The sequence below is a fragment of the Carlito syrichta genome, unplaced genomic scaffold (assembly GCF_000164805.1).
Source record: "Carlito syrichta isolate Samal-C Ts95f unplaced genomic scaffold, Tarsius_syrichta-2.0.1 Scaffold316362, whole genome shotgun sequence".
NCBI lineage: Eukaryota > Metazoa > Chordata > Mammalia > Primates > Tarsiidae > Carlito > Carlito syrichta.
Genome location: NW_007260458.1, coordinates 1571230 through 1592383, shown reverse-complemented (window position 1 = coordinate 1592383; position 21154 = coordinate 1571230). Strand labels below are relative to the sequence as shown.

Sequence of the window (21154 nt, the reverse complement as noted above, 5' to 3'; positions counted from 1 at the left end):
ATCTATTAAAAAGGCTATGCCTCTTAAAATCTGCTTCCAGAATTTAGCCTAAGGAAACAGTCAGTGAGCAAGTACACAGATACATATGTACAAGGATGCTCGTTGCAGTAGTGTTTATAAAAGCAGAAAATTGGAAACACTTCTGTGCTCATCAGTGGAGGAACTGTTTAACTAAATTATATTGCAGCTATTACACATGATGATGTAAAGCTTTATATAAAGCTAGAAAAATGTGATCAATGTTTATAAAACAGTATGTATAGTATGGTATCATTTTGGTTAGTATGTATGTGCATTCTCACACACATGTATGTGTAAGCCTGAAATGATGCACTCCAGAATTTTTAAAAATTTAACTCATCTCTGGGACATGGGATTACATATGACTTTTATTTTTTCCTTCATACTTTTTTGTATCTTCAGAATTTTTTTGGTATTGAGTATATATTACTTTTATCAACAGGGAATAAAAGCTTTTTTATTCTAAGAAAAAAGTAAACCTGAGCTCCTGCTACATGCAAAGGCTCAGCAGGGAGCTCAAGGTGAGCAAAACCTGGGGCCGCTGGCCTTCAGAAATTAATAGTGTGGTTAACAGAGCAGGGAAGGAGACAGTGTGATTTGTACAAAAATTCTTCTGGGTAACTCATGAGTACAACTTGACCGTTACAGAGTCACTGCCACAGGATGTTCTGGGAACATACTGACACACTTAACTCTAAAACAGACTTGGAGTCCCAGCTTTCAGGATGCATCCTCCTCCTTGAATGGGCTTCTTTTCCACCATTCTTCTTTGCTGTCAATACATTCCTGAATGCCTGCTCTAATAAAAAACAAGCTCCCTCATCCCCTACAGCAGGCACCATTTATGGAGCTGACTTCCTGTGTGGCTTTCCTCTGTGTCTAAGTACTTTTTCTTACCCCTGTTATAGCATGTTAATACATTATTTTCTTTTCTTCCCAACTTCGCTTCTCACAATACTAGTCTTTCTACCTTCATCATTCAGCCTGTTATGCCTGCAGTTTGGGGCACCCTTTTGGCTCAGTTCTTGGCATTTTTCTTTGTACTTTGCATTCTGCATTGCTAAAAATAAAAGGAATACAATTTAACTTGGTATCTTTAATCTCGGAAGAATTTTTGCACAATTTGAGGGAGAAAGTAAGTTCAGCTTGTTTGCTCATGCTTTAAATCTGATGCCCAAACTCTGCTACAGTTAGGAAAAGTACCTAGGAATATATGTCACTCATGTCATTCATTACTGCCTGGCATGTTAATTAAATTCCATCATGTTTTATATTTTGTGAGACCTAAATATTCACATTAAGGTTTTTGCTTCTAAACTTGACCCTAGAACTTGCTGTGTGCCTGGATTCGGGGTTTACTAGAAAATAGAAGATGCTATATTTTCACTCTAATTCTCTATTATGAGAAAGTTTTTTTTTCCTTTGTACTCTTCTTAGAATTGATTACTTCGTCTTACTAGTCTTAAAAACTGTAGCGAGCCATATATTTTTTTCCACATTTGCACATCAGTTGCACTTCAAATTAATTATCTGAATGTTTTGATACCTATTTTTCACAGTATAATTTCTCAGCTATTGTTAGACAGTAAACTTTCTTGCATCCTACTGTTGAGACCATTAACCCAAGTGAGCCTGCAGTACTCCAATCTGGTAATAAATGACAACCATATTGAGGCAGGAATAGGCTATTTGGAAATTCTAGAGATACAGTCAGTATCATTTGCTGTCCATTCCAAGTTTCAAACACCCTTACACATAAACAGGAGTTTGAGCAAAGATCCCAATCTGACTGCTTTTGATAAAGGTCTTGGACAAATGATTGAAATTCAGCATTTTTACTGTGGGAACAGATTCCTCTATAGTGAAATGGGACTTAGTTACAGTCAAGGTTATTCAAGGACCCATTTTGTGGACACTTGAGAAGTGTTGGATTGGAGTAATGTTAAGCAGCAAGTCATTTTATGGACCTACAAAGTACTGATGTCAGGGATCCCAGGAGAATGCTTATATAAGGTGAACTGCTCGGCTCTGACAGACCTAAATATCACTGGATAATTAGACTCAGGCAGCCATTTCCCAAGACCCACTCTTTTTTTTTGTTGTTGTTGAAGTTTTTACTTTTAAAGAATGTTCATTATTCAGGTACCCTTGTTGATGAGGTGTGCTCCCCATCCCCTGGCAATTTCCACTACTGCCAGTCCCATCCTGGCAGTTTCCCACTACTGCCCAGGCCCACTCTTAACTCACTGCAGCCCTCTTCTTACTCTGCCCAAGAGTCACACCTTACCATCATGTAGTCTACCTTTTATATACTCAAGAAAAGTCCAATGCCATGTTTCAGTCAATGATTACTTATGAGAAATTTTCCTACTATTATTGGAAAATGCTCATCCTTGAGTTATTTTTCTGATGATTAGGACATCCTCAACCACTGTGTTACAGTAGTGGAAGTCTCTCACTGGCTCCAGGGACAGGATTGGTACCCATGTGTACTTCCTTACCAATAGCAAAATACGTTGTTTTTCATGCTGTCAAACTGACAACTCTATCTTGAAAGTATTGGGTAGAGTAATTTTTTTTTTTTGAGTTGGAGTCTTACTCCGTTGCCCACGTGAAGTGCAATGGCATGCTTACGGCCACCCCAGCATCAACCTGCTGGGCTCTGGCAATCCTTCTGCCTCAATCTTCCAAGTAGCCGGAACTACAGACACGCGCTACCATGACTGGCTAATTTTTTATTTATTGTAGAGACAAGGTCTTGCCAATTTGCCTGGGCTGGCCTTGAACCAGCGGGCTCAGGCAATCCACCCGTCTCGGCCTCCCAAAGTGCTGGTATTATAGGTTGAGCTACTGAGCCTGGCGGGTAGAGTAATTTTGCTGCCTGCATTTTTGTCCTGATTTGGTGAAGGGTTCTTCTGTTGAAGGAGCTGCCCGACAAATAAAAAGAGAGAAGACAGGCTGAGAGGAGGGAGGCCTGGAAAACATCGTTTGGGTAACCCACACCTGACTTCTTATTCATCTCTCTCCTTCACTACCCTGTCGAGCTCTTATTTCTCAGACCAAGCATATTTCTTCTTTATCCCAAGTGTGACATGTCAAAGCCAGACAGCCAAAGACAGAGGTGATAAGGTCACTACTCTGCAGTGGTTGGCAGGGTTGTTTTGGTTTATTCTGGTATAATGACAAATGAACATAGCTTGTACTTTTAACTACTGCAACCCTTAACTTTTAGTACAGCAGTAAGTCAGGTTGCTGCAAGCAAGTACATAAATGCAGTTAGTAGGATCTGGTGTTCCTCGGGGATAGTGCAGGCAATAGGTATAAACAGGTATAGTATATTGTAGACTCCAAACTGCAGTTAGAAATTTGCTTGATATTTTTTCAGGAAGAAAGAAGAAAGTATTAGTGAGTAGTGACTGTTTATTGCATTGGCATGAAAAACTTTTGCCTAAGACCTTCAGAGTAACCATTAGCAAGTTGCTCTGATAAGCATAAGAATTAATACAATTCCCATCAGGAGGGTCAGTAACCATGCAAAAGCTCTGCTCTAACATGATTTTACCTGATAAATTTTAAACCTTCTCTTCAGGTGTTTTTAAACTTAAGCTACTCAACAAGAGATTTGGTTTCAGGTTTTATTTTGTTTTTTAATTTTATCTTGGTGCCATTTGACTTGGTAGAAAAACTAAAGATTAAAATTTGAGTAGACACTGAAAAAGGCATAGAGCTCAGGACTCTGAATAATCCATCTCTGAGTTATCAGTCATTTAAAGAAGATTATCAGTATTCTAACAGATTAAAATTTTATTTCCTCCAGACAAAGCAAAACTTTAAAAGAAGAATAACTTTTTTTCAGCCTTCTGTTATTTTAACATCCTGTTGCATGACTTAGGTCTGTGGTAGGGCTTATTACTGAAAATCTAGCCCTTTTTTTTGAAAGCACGTTTTTGCTCACCAATCAGTGTTCTATTTAGACCACTTCCCTTGTTTGTTGTATAGTCTTTCCAGGCTAGTTGTTCATTTCCCCCTTTCTTCCAGTTTCCTAGTAGAATGCCTTCTGCCAAGAGATGGGAAACCTGGATTTCACAGCAGTTGGAAATTGGCACTCTTTTCTCTGGCATTGCATTCTAATAGTACCATATCGGAGTGTGACCTACTTATGCCAAGTCAGTGGAGTTTTCCTCCAAACAAAGGGCCATGGTCTTCCATCCCATTCACGAGGCACGCAGGCTTGCCTGCAGACCAAACAGTTTGGGAACCAGCTGCCAACCTGTGCTGCTGCGCAAGGGAAGAGTGCCTGGAGCCATGTACAGATGTGGTTCTCATTCCAGGCCTAATTCTTCAGAACTGAATTTCACTGAGCTCCTGCTGGATTCCACCAAAGGCAACCGAATGTGAACTACAGAGAACAAGTTGCTTTTGTGCACTTTTCAGACATTTGCAGTGATGACCAGGTTTTCCTGACTGTGTTACACCCTACCTCACTTCCCCTTTGCCACTCTGAGAAATTTTCCTTTTTTTTCCCCTCTCTCCACACACAATTTTCCTTTGGCAACAACCTTCGTTGTCACCAATAGTATAATCCTCATGAAAAGGAAGAGAAATTAAGGGGCCTAAAGGACTCTGTGACTGGAATGAAAAGGGGCTTATCAGCCTTTTTATGTAGCTTTAAATACTCTTACAGAATGTTTGTTGGTTTGGAATAACTGAAACTGCAAGTAAAACAACTGGATAGTGGCCATCAGCCTAAGACAATACATTTTTCTTTGTTTTCCTGGCCATGTGGTTCCCTGAATAGGAAGAGTCTTCAGGCAGAGTCACGCTGTTTGTGGTTAAAATTCCTTCATCTGTGGGATGGGTTACATCAACAGTATTCATTCTGCAGGTGGAATATCATGCTAACTGGGAGGAGCTTTGTGTACTAGTAGTAAGCCTTCACATGCTCTGTGGTGGAAAAAAGGAAAGGGATAAGTACCAGGCTTCATTTGTGTATCAAAAAACACTTCTTAGAGGTGTAAAGAAAAAGAGAAAGTGATATAGTGGTGGTAAAGTTGGGTGACTCATGTTAATTGATACTGAATGCAGAGGAGAGCTAAGCATATTTGATGAACATAACATACAAGTGGTTCCACCAAATGACTGCAAAATAAAAATCTGTCCATCAATTTTTAACAAAAACATGGGAAACTTTTAAAATATTACTTAGTGAAAAGCAGTCTGGCCGGGCGCGGTGGTTCATGACTGTAATCCCAGCATTTTGGGAGGCGGAGACGGGAGGAATGCTTGAGACCAGGAGTGCAAGACCAGCCTGGGCAACATAACGAGACTTTGCCTCTACAAAAAAATTGGAAAATTAGCCAGGCGTGGTGGCTACTGGGGAGGCTGAGACAACAGGATTGCTCGAGGACATGGTGCCCTCCCGCCTTGGCAACAAAGTGAGAACCTTACTCAAAAGAAAAGAAAAGAAAAGAAAAAAGTAGTCTTGAGTCTTAAACAACCATAAAATTAACTTGCGCATTTGAAGATGTGTGAGAGCACAAACACAAGACTTTCTTCAGAGTAAATTAGAACAATTCTATCCAAACCCATATGGTAATTGCGGTAGTTTGAAACTGTATTAGCTCTGTGTTCTGCCATTATTTTTTGTTTTTAAGCCATAAAACTTTTAAGCTCTAAATTAAAGGCTTGTTTGTTTTGTTGTTTTTGCTGGTTTCTTTCTTTTTTATTTTTTAGGGGTGAGGGGCATCGTTTGTAGGTTTGGGGGCAGAGTGAGGCTTTTGTGTATGTGGAAGTACCTCCTGGCATTTTTTTTTTTAAAGATTATCAAATGTTCTATAGGGCAATGACGTCCAACGAGAAGTCATGAAAAGTAATTAAAAGCTTAGAAAATAAGACATGGGAACAATGATCTTTAGATTTATAGTACTGTGTCTTAGATTTTTCTTCTTATTAAATAAACCACTCCTTTGAATAGGCAGTTCTCTATACTGTATTCCTTTCCAAACTTGATACCCTTTTGCTGTTTGAGCTGAGAATAATTCTGGGATGATTTTGGTAATATAATACTGATACTTTTTTGCGAGTTTATACAATTAATACTGAACTGCTCAATTCAGAGACTTCCTTTTACCAAGAAAAGACCGTGCTTGCAAAGATCATAGTGGCTGACTGCTTGATTAAGTAACCAATACTGGGTATATTTCTCTTTTGCTATGAACACATCAATGAACCTATTAAAGCAAGAAAATAAACATTTATAATTCAGCAATTTTTAAAAAATCATATTACAGTTTGTTTTTCTATTTTATACAGGAAGAATTTAATGGAAAATGTGACTCTCTCTTTTTTAATGATGGCCAGCGAAGAATTGACTTTGTTCTAGTATATGAGGATGAAAGTAGAAAAGAGACCAGTAAAAAGGGTACAAATGAAAAACAAAGGGTAAGTTTTTGATGCTATTTTCCTTTTTTTAATTTCTTAGAATATTGTGAAATGAAAAAGTGCCATTTTCATGTAAGTATTAAAGTGAAGCTGGTGTTGAAATATCATACACCAGATATACTTTCATATTTTCTCTGCTCATGTTCCCTCAAGGCATGTTAACAAAAAATTTTTTTAATTTGGAACAAACACTTCCTCAGGCTCTTAACCTCAGTTGGTTTCACAGCTGAAAGCAGACTTTCTTTCAAGGAATTGGACTTTCTGTTGTGCAGAAGAGATTTACATTAAAAGCACGACTGACTATCTTCAACTATGTGGGAAAAGAAGCGAATGCTTAATAATGACATCAAGTGTAATAATAACTGACAATCAATGTGTACTCATTCGGGTGTTGTTCATGCATTTAGCATACATGCTCTCATTTAATTCTCATAACACGAGGCAGGTTCTATAATCACACCATTTTATGGATTTCAGAGTTGACCCGTAGGGAGGTTAAATGATTGCCCAAAGTTGTAGTCTGGCAAGTCAGGGAGCCCTGGCTCAAACTGTCTTGAAACTAGAACTTGTGTTCTTGACCTCTGTTTTTTTTTTTTTTTTTTCCTGTTACCTCCCTTTCTATCCATTGCCAGTCAAGCTGTTATTGCCTCCCTTTCCTTGCACCAAACTCTTTTAGGTAACAGGGCAATCTTTATCTCAAAATATTAAGACAGTAGGGCAAGGTTATAACAATTGCCTGAAAGGTTTATAATTGTATCAAAACTGCATTAAACTAAAACAGGAAAAAGAGGAGTACATACATATGTCACTTTCTCCCACTTTAGGAATTATTCCTCGTTCTTTTTTTTTTTCCTTCTCTCTGCTCACTGTGTGCTGTCACATACAGAATTTTAATAGTTCCTGTCTGGACTGTCTCCCTGAAATATGCCAGTCTTAAATCTGTTGATTTCTGCCTCTTTCAAATCAAGTGATGAAACCTTTTTAAAAATTAAGCAATCAATACTGTTTTATTATTTGTTTGGGAGAGTAAGTTTGGAATTTTATATTTGTGTGGTACAAAAAAATGAGCCCAGACTTTGGAACCTGACCTTCAAGTTCTATTTCTGCCACTGTATTGGGATAATTCTAGTTGTAACAAGCCCCCAGATTACAGTGGCTAGACACACAGTAAAAGTCTATTTATTGCTCACGTCAAAGTCATATGTGGCATTCCTGTTTGGCACATGGTTTGGAGTTGGGTCTCTGTTTCTTGCGGTTGTTAAACCCAGGCTCACAGGCTCTGTGGTATTCACCAGGTAATTTTCAGGGTCATCCTGTGCTTCAGTATAAATGGCAGATAGAGTAAGAGAGAGGATGAAGAAAGTACTCATGCTTCTTCAGCACTTTGACCTGAAAGTCGTCAGTTGTGTTCCCATCCTGTTGATCAGAAAGTATAGTTTCTGTCTGGGTAGCTCTTCCTCAGCGGAAACTTCACACTAGAGAAGGGGGGAGCATGATATTCTGTAGTAGACAGCTAGATAGTCTTTGGCACAGCTACTAACTGACTGTGTGACTCAGGCAATTTTTCTTGTCAATTTTTTTTTTAGCATTTGATATCTCTGAAATCAGGTTGCATCTTACAAATGGTGTATCATAATTTCATTGACTGAATTTTTTCTTGTTGGTACACAAAATACTGGCCCACCATATAAGCAGTGGCATCTTAGATTTGGGAAAATGGAGTGCAAATACCTAGTCCATATAATTATGGTTAAGATTAAATAGAATCAGCAGGGCACAGTGGCTCAAGCCTGCCTGTAATCCAGCTCTTTGGGAGGACAAGGTGAGAGGATCGTTTGAGCCCAAGGGTTCGAGACCAGCCTGAAAAACTTGGTGAAACCTAATCTCTACAATAAATCAAAAAATTTAGCTGGGCATGGTGGCACACACCTGTAGTTTCAGCGACTTGGAAGGCTGAGACGGAAGGATCGCCTGAACACACCAGGGCGAGGCTGTAGTGGCCATGAGCATGCTACTGCACTCAACCTGAACAACAGAATGAGACTCCAACTCAAAAAAAAAAAAAAGATTAAATAAAATAGCATATGTAGATGTTACACAAAATTTTAGCATCTATTAGATAGTAAATGTTAGTTTGTGTACCTTCCTTTTTTATTTGGGATTTTTTAAAAACAACACCCTGGGATGGAAAGGCATTACTCCTGTTATTATACAATTTTATCACTAGGGTAAAATAGCTTGGAGTAGTTTATCATTTTCCTGTGGATACTAAGATATATTATAGGTAGTCATAGTCACCATCATCAAATATTCATTAAGCATGCATATGCCAATGGATCTGGATTGAGCCCTATATAAAGTAAATTAAACAGATCTAATCCATTAAAGTATAAAGAAAACAGTTCTGGGTTTAGACAAGAGCTTTACTGCCATGTTGAAGTGGCCTTCAAGCTGCTTACATTATTAATAAGTTCTGCATTTGCTTTAGACAGAAACATAGGTCCCAGGGTAACTCTCATAAATCAGGAGAAAAAAAAAGTCATTATTAATTTTGGCAATCCTTGAACTCATGGATGATATAACTGATGTTGGTTTTTATCAGCTGTGCTTTGAAGTGTTTTCAGGCTGTATTTGCACATGTTAGTTAATTTATAGTTGACCAAAATTCAAAGCTCAGCTTTTGAATCCCATTTTTATTAATTGGGAAAACATTTGTGAGTTCCATCATACTTCTTGTCAGGCCTTATGCAGGATTTAGGACAGTACCAAGGAAAAGCAATTTCAAAATCCTGGTTTTTTTGAAAGAAGAAATTTATGTGTAAATCATATTGATTTCCTAAGGCAACACCAAGGTTGACTTTGCCAGGGTTTATCTAAAAAGTATTGTTAAATACTTTTTCAGGCCTGGAGAAAGATAGAAGTGATAGGGCCATAAACACCAAAAATACAGAGAATTTTAAAAGGCAGTATCATCCCTTGAGCAAATGAGGAAATACCTTTCTAGCCAAACTATCAAAGAGCATATCCATTTATACTAGTGAGTACACTTCAGAAACATACTACCTTCCTTTAAAAAACATAAACCGTTTTCATTTGGATTTTGCATGGGGATGATTATAAGTTGTTAAAACAACAAGCACTTGTTTAGTCTGGTACAGAATCAGTTTGAATGTTCCATATTGTAAGTAACAGGAAAGCCAAACTCAAAATGGCTTCAGTGCGAGAAGGAAATAATTATTTTCTCATTTAAGAAGTAGTCCAGAGATAGAGTCATTTGGGGGTTAAGTGATGCCCTGCCATCCTTAGTGCATTGAAGAAGAGCATCATTGACTCTTCTTAAATTGGCTGCAGATAGTTGCTGCAACTCCAGGTAGCCAGAGGTAGAAAGAGGGAAAGCTCTTTCCCAGGGCCTTTTTTTTTTAAAGAAAGAGGAAGGCTCCTCTAGAAGGGCCCTTAGCAGACTTTCCTGCACAGTTCATTGTCTATCACAGGTTTAAAATCAACTACTGGCAAGATGAATGGAATTGTTATCATTAGCATAGACTTATGAATATTGGACCTTCATCTCTTAAATCGTCTGATCACCCAGTACCTGAAAAACAATCAGAATTTTCTTAGTAATAACAAAGGGAGAATGGCTGTTTGGTAGGCAGCCAGCAGTGTCTGGCACGGTATATGATTAAATATATCTAAATATGTTTGATCCATATTGGGAAGTGCAAAGATACTTTACATAAAACAAATTTCCATATATTTATCCAACTCCTCTTGCTCAGTTTTGTTAGCAATTGCTTTGTTCCTCCTACTTCTTTTTGCTGGAACTGCTAACAATTGGCAGAATTGATCTTTTGAATTTTTTGTCTGACACTTGCCTCCCTTCAAACAGATGTGTTCATGACCAAGTAATGGTATAATACAGATCATGATAGAGAGGGTGAAGAGGTCTAGATAGCACAAAAACAGTGCAAGCAATCTTCAGGATGTTTTACTTTTATATTTGCTTATTTTTTAAATTTATGTATCAATTCCTAAAAGTTGATGGAAAATTTCTAGTTTTGAAGTTGATAAAAAGTTTATATATGGATGTATAAATGTGTATGTCATATCTGACCTTAAGGATTCTTTAGTGTGTGGTAGAAGGATTTAGCCAATGGAGACTGTAAAATAAGGGATTTTTTAAAAATTAGTGATCAAACTTACTTTATATGGTTATTTTATTTGAATTTTTGAATACTGTGAGACAGCTGACTAATTGGTCACAGGATCTATGACAAAGCTGAGATCGATCCTATGAACTTTTAAAACTATTACCCATTGTTTCAGATGAGTCATCATGAAACCAGAATTGTTTTCTTAGAATCTGGTTTATCTAGAGATCTCTTAGGAAATGTTTGATATGGACACAGTAAATCACTCTATTTATTGAGATCCTCTATCCTTTAGTAAAGCTTTATAATATAGGTTGAGCATCCCAAATCTGAAGCGCTCCAAAATCAAAGGAAATGGTCACTGGAGCATTTTGGATTTTCAGATTTGAGATGCATGACCAGTAAGTATAGTGCAAATATTCCAATTTCTGCAAAAATCTGAAATTGAAAATACTTCTAATCCCAAACATTTTGAATAAAACATTCAGCTTGTAATGTTAATGAAGTTCATGTACATTTTTATTAACTTTTCTCAGTTACTTTGAACTCTTGTTGCTGTTGTCAGAAGCATTTTCAGTTACAGTGTGATTTACTGTGTGTAAAGAAGTCTTGATTTTTATAAATTGCTTAGGAACCTTGATAAGCTCTTTTTAATTTTATTAGTTTCCAATGCAGCTTTTAAGTTTTCTCAGATGAAGACCTTATTATCTACAAATGATGACAGTTTTCCTCTTTATACTTTTTTTTTTGTCTAAGTATAATGGCTGTGACCTCTGAAATAAAAGCAGTAGCACATGATAGTTATCATTATATTGTTCCTGATAATGGAAATGTTTCTAAAATTTTACCATTAAACACTACACTTGCTATACATTTTCGGTAGTTTTTTTGTTTTTTTTTTTAAGTTAAAGGAGTTCCTTTTAGTAATAGATTACTAAGCATTTCTATAATAACTGAGTTTATAATAACTGAGTATTAAACTTTTTTGTGTCTGTTGAGATGATTACATGACTGATTCTTCATTAAGTCTTATATACATTAAGTATTTGGTTATTTGTAACTAATAAGATGGAAACTGACAGTATAGATAACATCATTCGTTATTGGCTTTAACATGCAATATGTAATTTTTATAGTTAATAACTCTATACTTATTTATGTTAATATTACATTAGTTTATTTATTTACGGTAACAAGTTACTTAATGATATTTCATTGATGGTTCACATGTACCATGGTGGCCCCATGAGATTATAACAGAGTTGAACAATTCTTTTTTTTTTTGAGTTGGAGTCTCACTCTGGCACTCAGACTGGAGTGCAGTGGCCACTCCTGGCCACGGCAGCCTCGACAATCCTTCCGCCTCAGCCTTCCAAGTAGCTGAAACTACAGGCACTGCACTATCACGCCCGGCTAATTGTTTATTTATTGTAGAGATGAGGTCTCGCCAAGTTGCCCAGGTATCAAACCCGCGGGCTCAGGCGATCCACTTACCTCGGCCTCCCAAAACACTGAGATTGCAGGCTGAGCCACCGAGCCCAGCCTGAGTTGAACAATTCTTATTGCACAATGATGCTGCAGCAACCTTAACATCATAGCCAAATGCATTACTCTCATGTTTGTGGTGTAAACAAACCTACTGCACTGCCAGTATAGCACATACAGTTGTGTATACTGCATTATACTTGATAATGGTGATAAATGACTATGCTACTGGTTTTTATTATACTATATTTTGTATCATTATTTTAGAGTGTACTTCTACTTATAAAAATTAAAAAGTTAACTGTAAAACAGCCTCAGGCAAGAAGACATTATCATCATAGGCGATGACACCTCTATATTTGTTATTGCCTCTGAATACCTTCCAGTGGTGGGACAAGGTGTAGAGGTGAGAGACAGTGATATTGGTGATCCTGACCCTAGGCTAATGCATGTGTTTATGTCTTAGCTTTTAACAAAAAAATTAAAAAGTTAAAAATCAAAAAAAAATTTATGGGATAGGGATAGAAGGAAAGAAAATACTTTTGTTCAGCTATACAATGTGTTTGTGTCTTAAGCAAAGTGTACAGTGTTTATAAAGTCTATAGTAATGTACACTAATGTCTTTGACGTTTACATTCACTCTCTGTTCACTCATGGATTCACCCAGAGCAACTTCCAAGTCTGTACCTTTTCTATGTTTAGATATACAAACACTTACCATTGTGTTGCAATTATCTACAGTATTCAGTATAGTAACATGCTGTACAGGTTTGTAGCCTAGGAACTACAGCCTATACCATATAGCTGCACCATCTACATTTGTGGAATTACACTGTATCATGTTCACACGAGAACAAAATTGCCTAACAGCAAATTTCTCAGAATGCATCCCTATCATTAAGTGATGCATGACTTCATTTATAATTTATTTAAAAGCATTTGATTTTATATACGAAGTGTAAAAAAGTTGAACTTATAGAAGTAGATAGTAGATTGTTGATTATCTGGGAGTGGAGAGGATGTTAGGGAGATATTGGTCAAAGGATATAATATTTTAGTTAGAAGGAATATGTTCCAGAAAATTATTGCACAACTTGGTAATATGGTTAATAACAGCGATTCTTGAAAATTGCTGGAGAGAAGATTTTGTGGTAAGAACCACAAAAAAATAACGGTGTGAAGTCAAGGTTAATCAACTTGATTTAGGCTTATATGATGTAAAACAGTATGTACATGGTGTATAATTTTTATAGATCAACAAAAATAAATAATTATGGAAATATTAGAAGGAAAGTCAAAAAAAGTATTTAAAGTTGCTTACAGAAATATATCAAGAACAAAAGTAATTAATTAGTAAGTAAGAGTGAAAGAAATATAAAGGCCAGAAAAATAAAATGAAGCCATATGTCAGAATAATAAGATAATTCATTATTAATTATAAGGTCTTGTCCAGAAGTTAGAGATCAGCTACAAATTTGCTTCTTAGCTTCCTAGTTGCCAAAGAAAATAAAAGGATATTATAAATAACATATTTTAAAGTTCCAATACACTAAAAACAAAACTGGTTGTTGAGAAGAAATATGGTACTCCATAGGAAGAAACTCTGGAGAGAAATGTATCCCATGGAGCCTCATAAAGGGGAAGCCATGATTGCATCGACTAAAAATTCAGCTTGCCTTCTCCAAACTGAAGAAATAAAAGGATAGGAGAAGGTGGGGATGATTATGAACAATCAGAACAGTGTAAAAAAATTTGCCAGGAATTACAGCAGAAATATAAAGACCAGAAAAATAAAATGAAGATAGAATTAGAAATTTTAAGCCCATATAAAGATAGGTTAATAAGAGCTAAAGAAGCAGTGTTGAGTAGTCTCACCTTCCCAGATAACTTTCAATAGGTGTTCTTTCTTTTGTTTTGGAGAGTGAAATCAGGTCTATCTTCAACTCCTTGATATTTTTTACTAATGCAGAGGGAACTTTATATTCCTGTCTTTTTCTTTGTGAGCCTTCTCTCTTCTACTGAGATTGTAGGTAAAAAGGAATAAATTAAATTAGAATTAGCATTTTCAAAGTACAGGTATGAAATGTGTTGCTGTTATAAGCATGTTTGGCTTTATTTGTGAATACTTGGTACAAGAGCAATAAATCCAAACCTTGCTTATTTCCAAAATGAAAAGTATCCCGTGGCTCAAACCTTAAAAACAAAAGAGGACAATGAAATCCTGAAAAGTAAAATCTGATTGTTACTTTTCACCTTACCTAGGGCCTTAGCAATATGTTTGCAAAACTGTGGAGAAGAGAAAATGCTTTTTCTAATTGCTTCTCCTGAGGTCTGGCCTTAGATTTGAATGCAGAGACTGTCATTTGCTCTGTGCCTCTCTTTTGTAAATGGTCATCTGTGAAAGGATATAGGGTTGGCAAAAATAAATTACACCAAATTCTCATATAGAACAGCCTTGATGGGGATAAATAATCACAAAAGGGTAGCTGCTTGTGTGTACCTGTATATATGCATGTATGTACAGAAAATCTGTGTCCTAGAAAACAGTACTTCTTTTTTTAATTAATTCAGAAACACTTTATTTATTTATTTAGTTGTTGTTGAACTATTTATTTATATGTTTTAATTGAGATATGAAAATTGTATGTATGTATTTTATGTATAACATATTAACACTCTGGAAAGGCAAAATTTGGATAATTAACATATGCATTTTATCACATACTTTTTTTTAGAAAGGTGTTTGCCTTTTTTTTATAATCAGTATTTTTTATTATGGTATTGTGGGGTACAGTTAAGGGTTAGGTATACAAATATGCTTCGTTCAGGCACCCTTGTTGATAAGAGGTGTCTCCTCCTCCCCAGACAGATATTTACTACCATTAATCCCATCTCCCTTACCCCCCCATAGTTTCCCACTACTGTCAGTCATTTTCTTATAGTATTACATTGGATGTGCAAGGTCCACTATATGCGTGAGAACATGTGATACTCAGATCTTTGTTTCTGTGAGAGGTCACTCAGTATTATAGACTCTAGTTCCATCCAGGTTGCTGCGAAATTCATGATTTTGTTCTTTTTTATGGCTGTGTAGTATTCCATCGTGTATATGCACCACATTTTTTAATCCAGTCCTCTTTTGATGGACAGCATGGTTGCTTCCAGGTTCTTGCTATTGTGAACAATGCTGTGATAAACATACGTGTGCAGGTATCTTTTTCATGGAGTGATTTGAGTTCTTCAGGATATATTCCCAGTAGGGGGATTGCGGGGTCATATGGGAGGTTGATATTTAGAGCTTTTAGGAATCACCACGCTGCTTTCCACAGAGGTTGCACTAGTTTGCACTCCCACCAACAGTGTAGAGGTGTTCCCTTTTCGCCACACACTCTCCAGCAGCTGTTATTTTTTGAGTTATTGATAATTGCCATTCTGACTGGAGTTAGGTGGTATCTCAGTATGGTTTTGATTTGCATCTCCCTGATGATTAGTGAGGTTGAACACTTCTTCCTGTGTCTGTTGGCTGCTCAGATGTCTTCCTTTGTGAAGTGTCTGTTCATATCTTTTGCCCATTTGACAATGGGGTTGTTTTTTTCTTTGCAGCACATTTGAGTTCCTTGTAGATCCAAGATGTTAAGCCTTTGTCAGACCTGGTGTTGGCAAATACTTTTTCCCAGTCTGTAGGCTGTCTCCCTGCTCTCTTGATGGTTTCTTTGGCTTTGCAGAAGCTTGTCAGTTTGATACGGTCCCACTTGTCTATCTTCTCTCTTATGACCTATGGGTTTCGGGTTTTGTTCAGGAATTGGATGCCAGTTCCGATTTCCATGAGGGTATGTCCTTCATTTTCTAGGTTCTTATGGTTTGAGGTTTTACATTTAGGTCTCTGATCCATTTGGAGTTAATTTTTGTGTATGGGGATAGATAGGGGTCCTGAAAACAGTATTTCTTATACTTGTCTGATGAGAAGAGTCACCTGGGTTACTTGTTAAAAATAGATTGTCCAGACCCACTCCATACCTCCTGAGTCAGTGTTTCCAGGAGAGGGGCCTAAGAATCTCCTTTTTAAAATAAGCTCTCCAAGTTCTTATAAGCAGATAAGTTTGGAAAGCACTTTACCAAAATGTTTACAGTAGTTATTGTGGCAGTGAATTATGTTTTGCTTTGTTTTTTCTTCTCAGAAAATGTGTTTTCTAAGTTACCCACAATGAGCATTTACTTCTTTTGTAATTATATCAAAACTATTAATTTAAAAGGTGTATTTTGAAGTGAACGTCAACTAAATATTCAGTTACATTTTATGCTTATCTTTTAAAATGCTCATCTGTTTTCTGTCCCCTGTGAACACACACATTACCCACTTGAGTGAATTTCTCATCAGATCAGTCCACTAACATTAAATGTTTTATTGCCAACACACACATTTAAATTGAATCTCGATTAAATAATTTATTCTGCTTACCAAACCTTCTGGAGCACATGATATATAACTAATAAATAGCACTTAGAGTAATTAGACAGTAATTTTTTCACAAATTAAGTACCTTTGACTTATTCCTCATGCATCTTTGTTGGCTTAGAAAAGATTGGCATGTTGAAAATACAGTGACAGCACTGTCAGTACTTTGCCTAACAAAGCCATGAGACTATTTGAAATCAATCTATTCATGTATTTCATTAATCCCAACTGATTTGTACTTTATCATCACAGCATATTCATTAATTTTACTTCTTAGACATTGCCGTTTCTGCTTTTTACACTGAAAAATCTGGGTGATATAAAATGGTAGATATTGGTGTTTGCAATCAGTATTATTACCGTATAATTCACAAGTAAGTCTTTCACGACAATGAATTTATTAAGCCAAATGAGATGTGTAATGTGTAATCTGAGGTGCTTAGGGACAGAACGCTTCCTTAATTATGCCGGTCTGTCCTTTGTGAGTTTGATTGCTTTATTCTTTATTTCTCTGACAGCTTTATTAACCTCTCAAAAGAGGTATGAATAAAATTCCAGTTTCTGGAGTGTGATAGGTGCTCTTGTCCTTTTTCACTTTGAAGCCCCAGTACCATTCTCCACTAGCAGGGATAGAATCACAGGCCTTTTCTATGTGTGTGTGTGATGTACATAAATCCTTGATAATGACGGTCACTTGGCTTTATTAGAATTCTAGTTGGTTAAAAAAAAAGATCTGGTTGCATTGCAGATTAATTTCCTCCCCTAGAGATATAGGAATTTGCAGCACAATTTAATTTATGTCTAGGCTTTTTTTTTTTTTTAAGCCAGAGTCTAGTTTAATCATCTTGTATTGCCAAATATAGATCATAGACTATAGGCTAGCTTTAGGTTTTTATATATAAGGTTTTCTAATAAGGTACATAAGTAATTTTTAGTTAAAAGTTGTGTGTCCTCAGATACTCATTTATTCTGCAAATATTTATTGAGGATTGGCTATGTCAGCCAATATGAAATATTAATTATCTTTCGTTTTTAACATGGAAGATAGTTCCACCCTAATTTCTTAAATGTCAAGAACACTATTACTTATCCAAGTGTACATTCTATAGTGAAATAAAGTTGATGATTTCATATTAAATAGACTTAAGCAATTTTTTCTTAAGCAAGCAGTCTTTTCATGATATGTGCCTGTTTGACAAATATAGCACATATGCTAATTTACTTTAGCTACCTGACAAACCAAGAAAACTGGTTTGATCAATTTTTAAAATATCCCACTGGTTCTTTGTGAATTGCCATGCTTAAAGGAAAATAACAAGAACGGTCTTATTAAAGTAACACCAAGGTGATATATTAACATATTTAAGCAAATAAAAATGTCCTATCCTAGATTCAACTGTTTAAGTATTTATAGTCGGTGGTAAAATAGAGGGCATTATAGACAAACTCCAAGGTCTACCAATTATTCTGAGAGAAATCAAGTAAATATCTCAGGAGTTCTTTGTAAAGAACTAGATAAGACCTAAAATAAGATAAATTAGTACAACTTTTCTGGAGGGCAGCACAGCAAAACATATTAAAGAACTTAAAATTGAATATACTCTGATTTAGCCGTTTTACTTTAGGACTTTATCCTGAGGAAATAATGGCTGCACAAAGATTTTTCATAATTGTGGGAAATTAGGAACCGCCATTTGAGGTTGGCTAAGTAAGTTACAGTACACCTCTCTGAGAGGATGTTATTAAGCCCTTAAAATGAGATAGGAGAGAAATATTTCTAATGTTTTCTGTATCTGTGATATTCAATGTATCACACACTCTGATCAGCGACCTCCTTTATTACACACACAAATGGGGCAAAAGAGATCAAAAGATGTTTTTATCTCCTTCAGAGAATGAAAAGGATACATATCCATCAGATATCAGAGAGGTTAGCCTGAGGACCAGGGTGGCCAAGTGGTATAGAAGAGTCAAGAAGGGTTAGACTGGGTGATTCGGAATTAACGACAGTCTTCTAGAGTTCCAGCAAAACTCACTGGAGGGACTAAAGCATCATTGGGAGCATCATGTGGAGGCACAGTGAGTGGGGTTGCCTGTTTTGTCAGATGTTTGGTATTAAGAAAGATGGTGAGCCTCTAAGGCCTGCAGGATAGAGAGGATTTGTTTGTTTGTTTGTTTTTAGGAATAAGGGAAGTTAAGCATGTTGGAAGACAGAGATGCCTAACATATCTTCAAGGCTTGTATGCCAAGCATCGTGTTGAGTACTTTATGCCCACAATCATATTTAATCCTTAGAACAACCCCAAGATGAAGTCATTGATGCTTATAGAGTTGGTTATTTGCCCAGCATCACAGAGTTAGTAAGTAACAGAACCAGCATTTGAATTTTTATTCTGAATCTATCACTGTGCCCAGGATTAAGAGAAAACCAAAGCTGCAAGAGCTAATGGGATTGATAGAGCAAAATGTGAGAGGAGGGAATCCCAGGAAGGTGATGAGGAGTTGCAGCCTCAATTTGGAAATGCCACAGAGAAGGTGCATATCTGACTTACAAGGTTCAGCATGTTGCATTCATGGTGGATGCAGCTGATACAACTAAGACAAGGGGTAGTTTGTGTTTGGTGTGTTTGAGGGCAGAATTGCCCTCCTGTGGAGCTGGTTCATTCTGGGCTCCCTGAACCTCACCCCTTTTGTCATCTAGTAACTCAGACTCCAAAGTGTCTGGGAATCACTTCATGCTCTGCATGCCCCTGTGCTGTCTATCTGGTACCAGTACATTTCACAGTTAAATGGTATCTCTCCTCTACCATGTCTTGTGATTCCCATAGGTAAAAGTTCATGGAAAATTTAGGGACTCAGGACGAGGGAGCTCAGTTGCTACACTGCAGTAATTTGTACTCCTTAGTCCATTCCTACATAGCAGGTGCAGCCATCGATCCACCATTCACTCAGTTTATTCATTCATCATTTATCCCATGCTTACTCTGTTATAGGCCTGTTCTAAGTGCTAATGATCAAGGTTAAAAGACAAACATCTCTGGGGATGGGGGTGGTAATTGAACAGAAAGCAGGGCCATGGGAGGATTTAATATTCTTAAGAATAGGAAACACTTGAGGTGTTTGTCAGCTGAGGAGTAAAAGCAATGAAGAGAAAAGAGGAGGTATTGCCAAAGTAGGCTCAAAAAGAGAGAAGAAAATGATGTACCTCTGTCACTTACTTCCCATTCACAAAGTGCCTTTTATGTTCTAGACACCATCCGTAGTCCAGCTACTGATAGGTAGAAAGAAAGATCTGCGGGAGTTCCCAGTGATTGGCTGCTGTTTTTGCTGTAAGAAAGGAATTTAGGTTAACTGCAGAGTATGTTAGTGTGGAAGTTAGGTGTTGGGTGTGAGGAACACCACATAATGCATTAGGGATTCCACTTGGATTCAAATTTAGCCAAATGCCAGGTAAGTTTTTTTGCCTTTGACCTTTGGTCTTTTTCATACAGTAAGTACTTCCCATTTATGAAGTACCTTTGATGTTCTAGACACCATTTGTAGCATAGCAGCTCAGCCCCTCCTTGGCCCCTTCACAGTGGGCAGATCATGAGTGCTGCTTGCCACGGAGAGTGACCTACTGGGTGCTCTAGACCTGGACCAGCAATTCCTCTCAATCTTGTGAACTGCTGAAGTTTTTTTAAAAAATAATTCCACCCAGCTTTTACGGTTGTCTTCAGTGAAGGCTTGGTCCAATTTATCTCCTATCACTGTGAAAATAGAAATTCTAGTTCATGTGCTGTATGGGTTTAAATCATATCCTCTCAAGAACCTAAAAAGGAAATTAGTGAGGTTTTCTTCATTTGAGAGAGGAAGAAAATGAGGCAGAGTTTAAGTTTTCTCTCATAGGTTTTAAGATCACAAGGGTTGGCATCTGGTGAGGGCATTCTTGCTGCATCATCCCATGGTGAAAGAACTAGGAGTAGGGGAAGAAGCAAACAAAAAAGAGTCAAACTTTAAAGGAGCCCATTGCATGATAATGAACCCACTCCAGTGATTACATCTTTAATTTGTTAACTTTGCCTTCGTGGTCTGATCAGCTCTCATTAGGCCCCACTACAAACAACACTGTTGTATTGTGGGTTACATTTCCAACACGTGCTTTTTGGGGTGCACATTCAAACCATAGCAGAGTTTGTGTTCTTAACCTGTGTCCACTCATTTTCTTCATTTCACAAAGCATCATAACTGTTTCATCATCAAAAGTATTCTTTTAAAAAAGATTCCACTTTTATGTGTTTCATAACTTTGGGCATGGCTTGGTAAAAGCCTAGCTATCTAGAATTTGATATCAATAAATACATTATACATTGTATCATTTGAATGGCCATGTAACATAGACAGATATATTATCAATTTTCTATTGTTGTAGATTTAGATATATATAGCTTCATTTAGTCCTGCAGAGAGAGAAAAAATTCCTTTGAGTTTGCCAAAATTGTCTGTGTTGTTTTATTTAATTTGGTCAAGGAATCCAGAGAATGAACTATATATGTAGTCAGTAATAGAATCATTTGAATATCTGGTATGGAAATCAGATTTTTTTTTTTAAGTTGGAGTCTCT

At 36.8% G+C, this 21154-nt stretch overlaps 1 protein-coding gene across 1 annotated transcript in view; it reads left to right on the top strand.

The window, feature by feature from the left end:
* The window catches only part of ANO6 (anoctamin 6), a 137073-nt gene that overhangs the window by 38324 nt on the left and 77595 nt on the right, over nt 1-21154 (top strand). The window contains exon 3 of the mRNA XM_008074185.2: nt 6334-6462. Coding sequence (XP_008072376.2) covers nt 6334-6462 — 129 coding nt within the window. The remainder of the gene's footprint in view (nt 1-6333; nt 6463-21154) is intronic.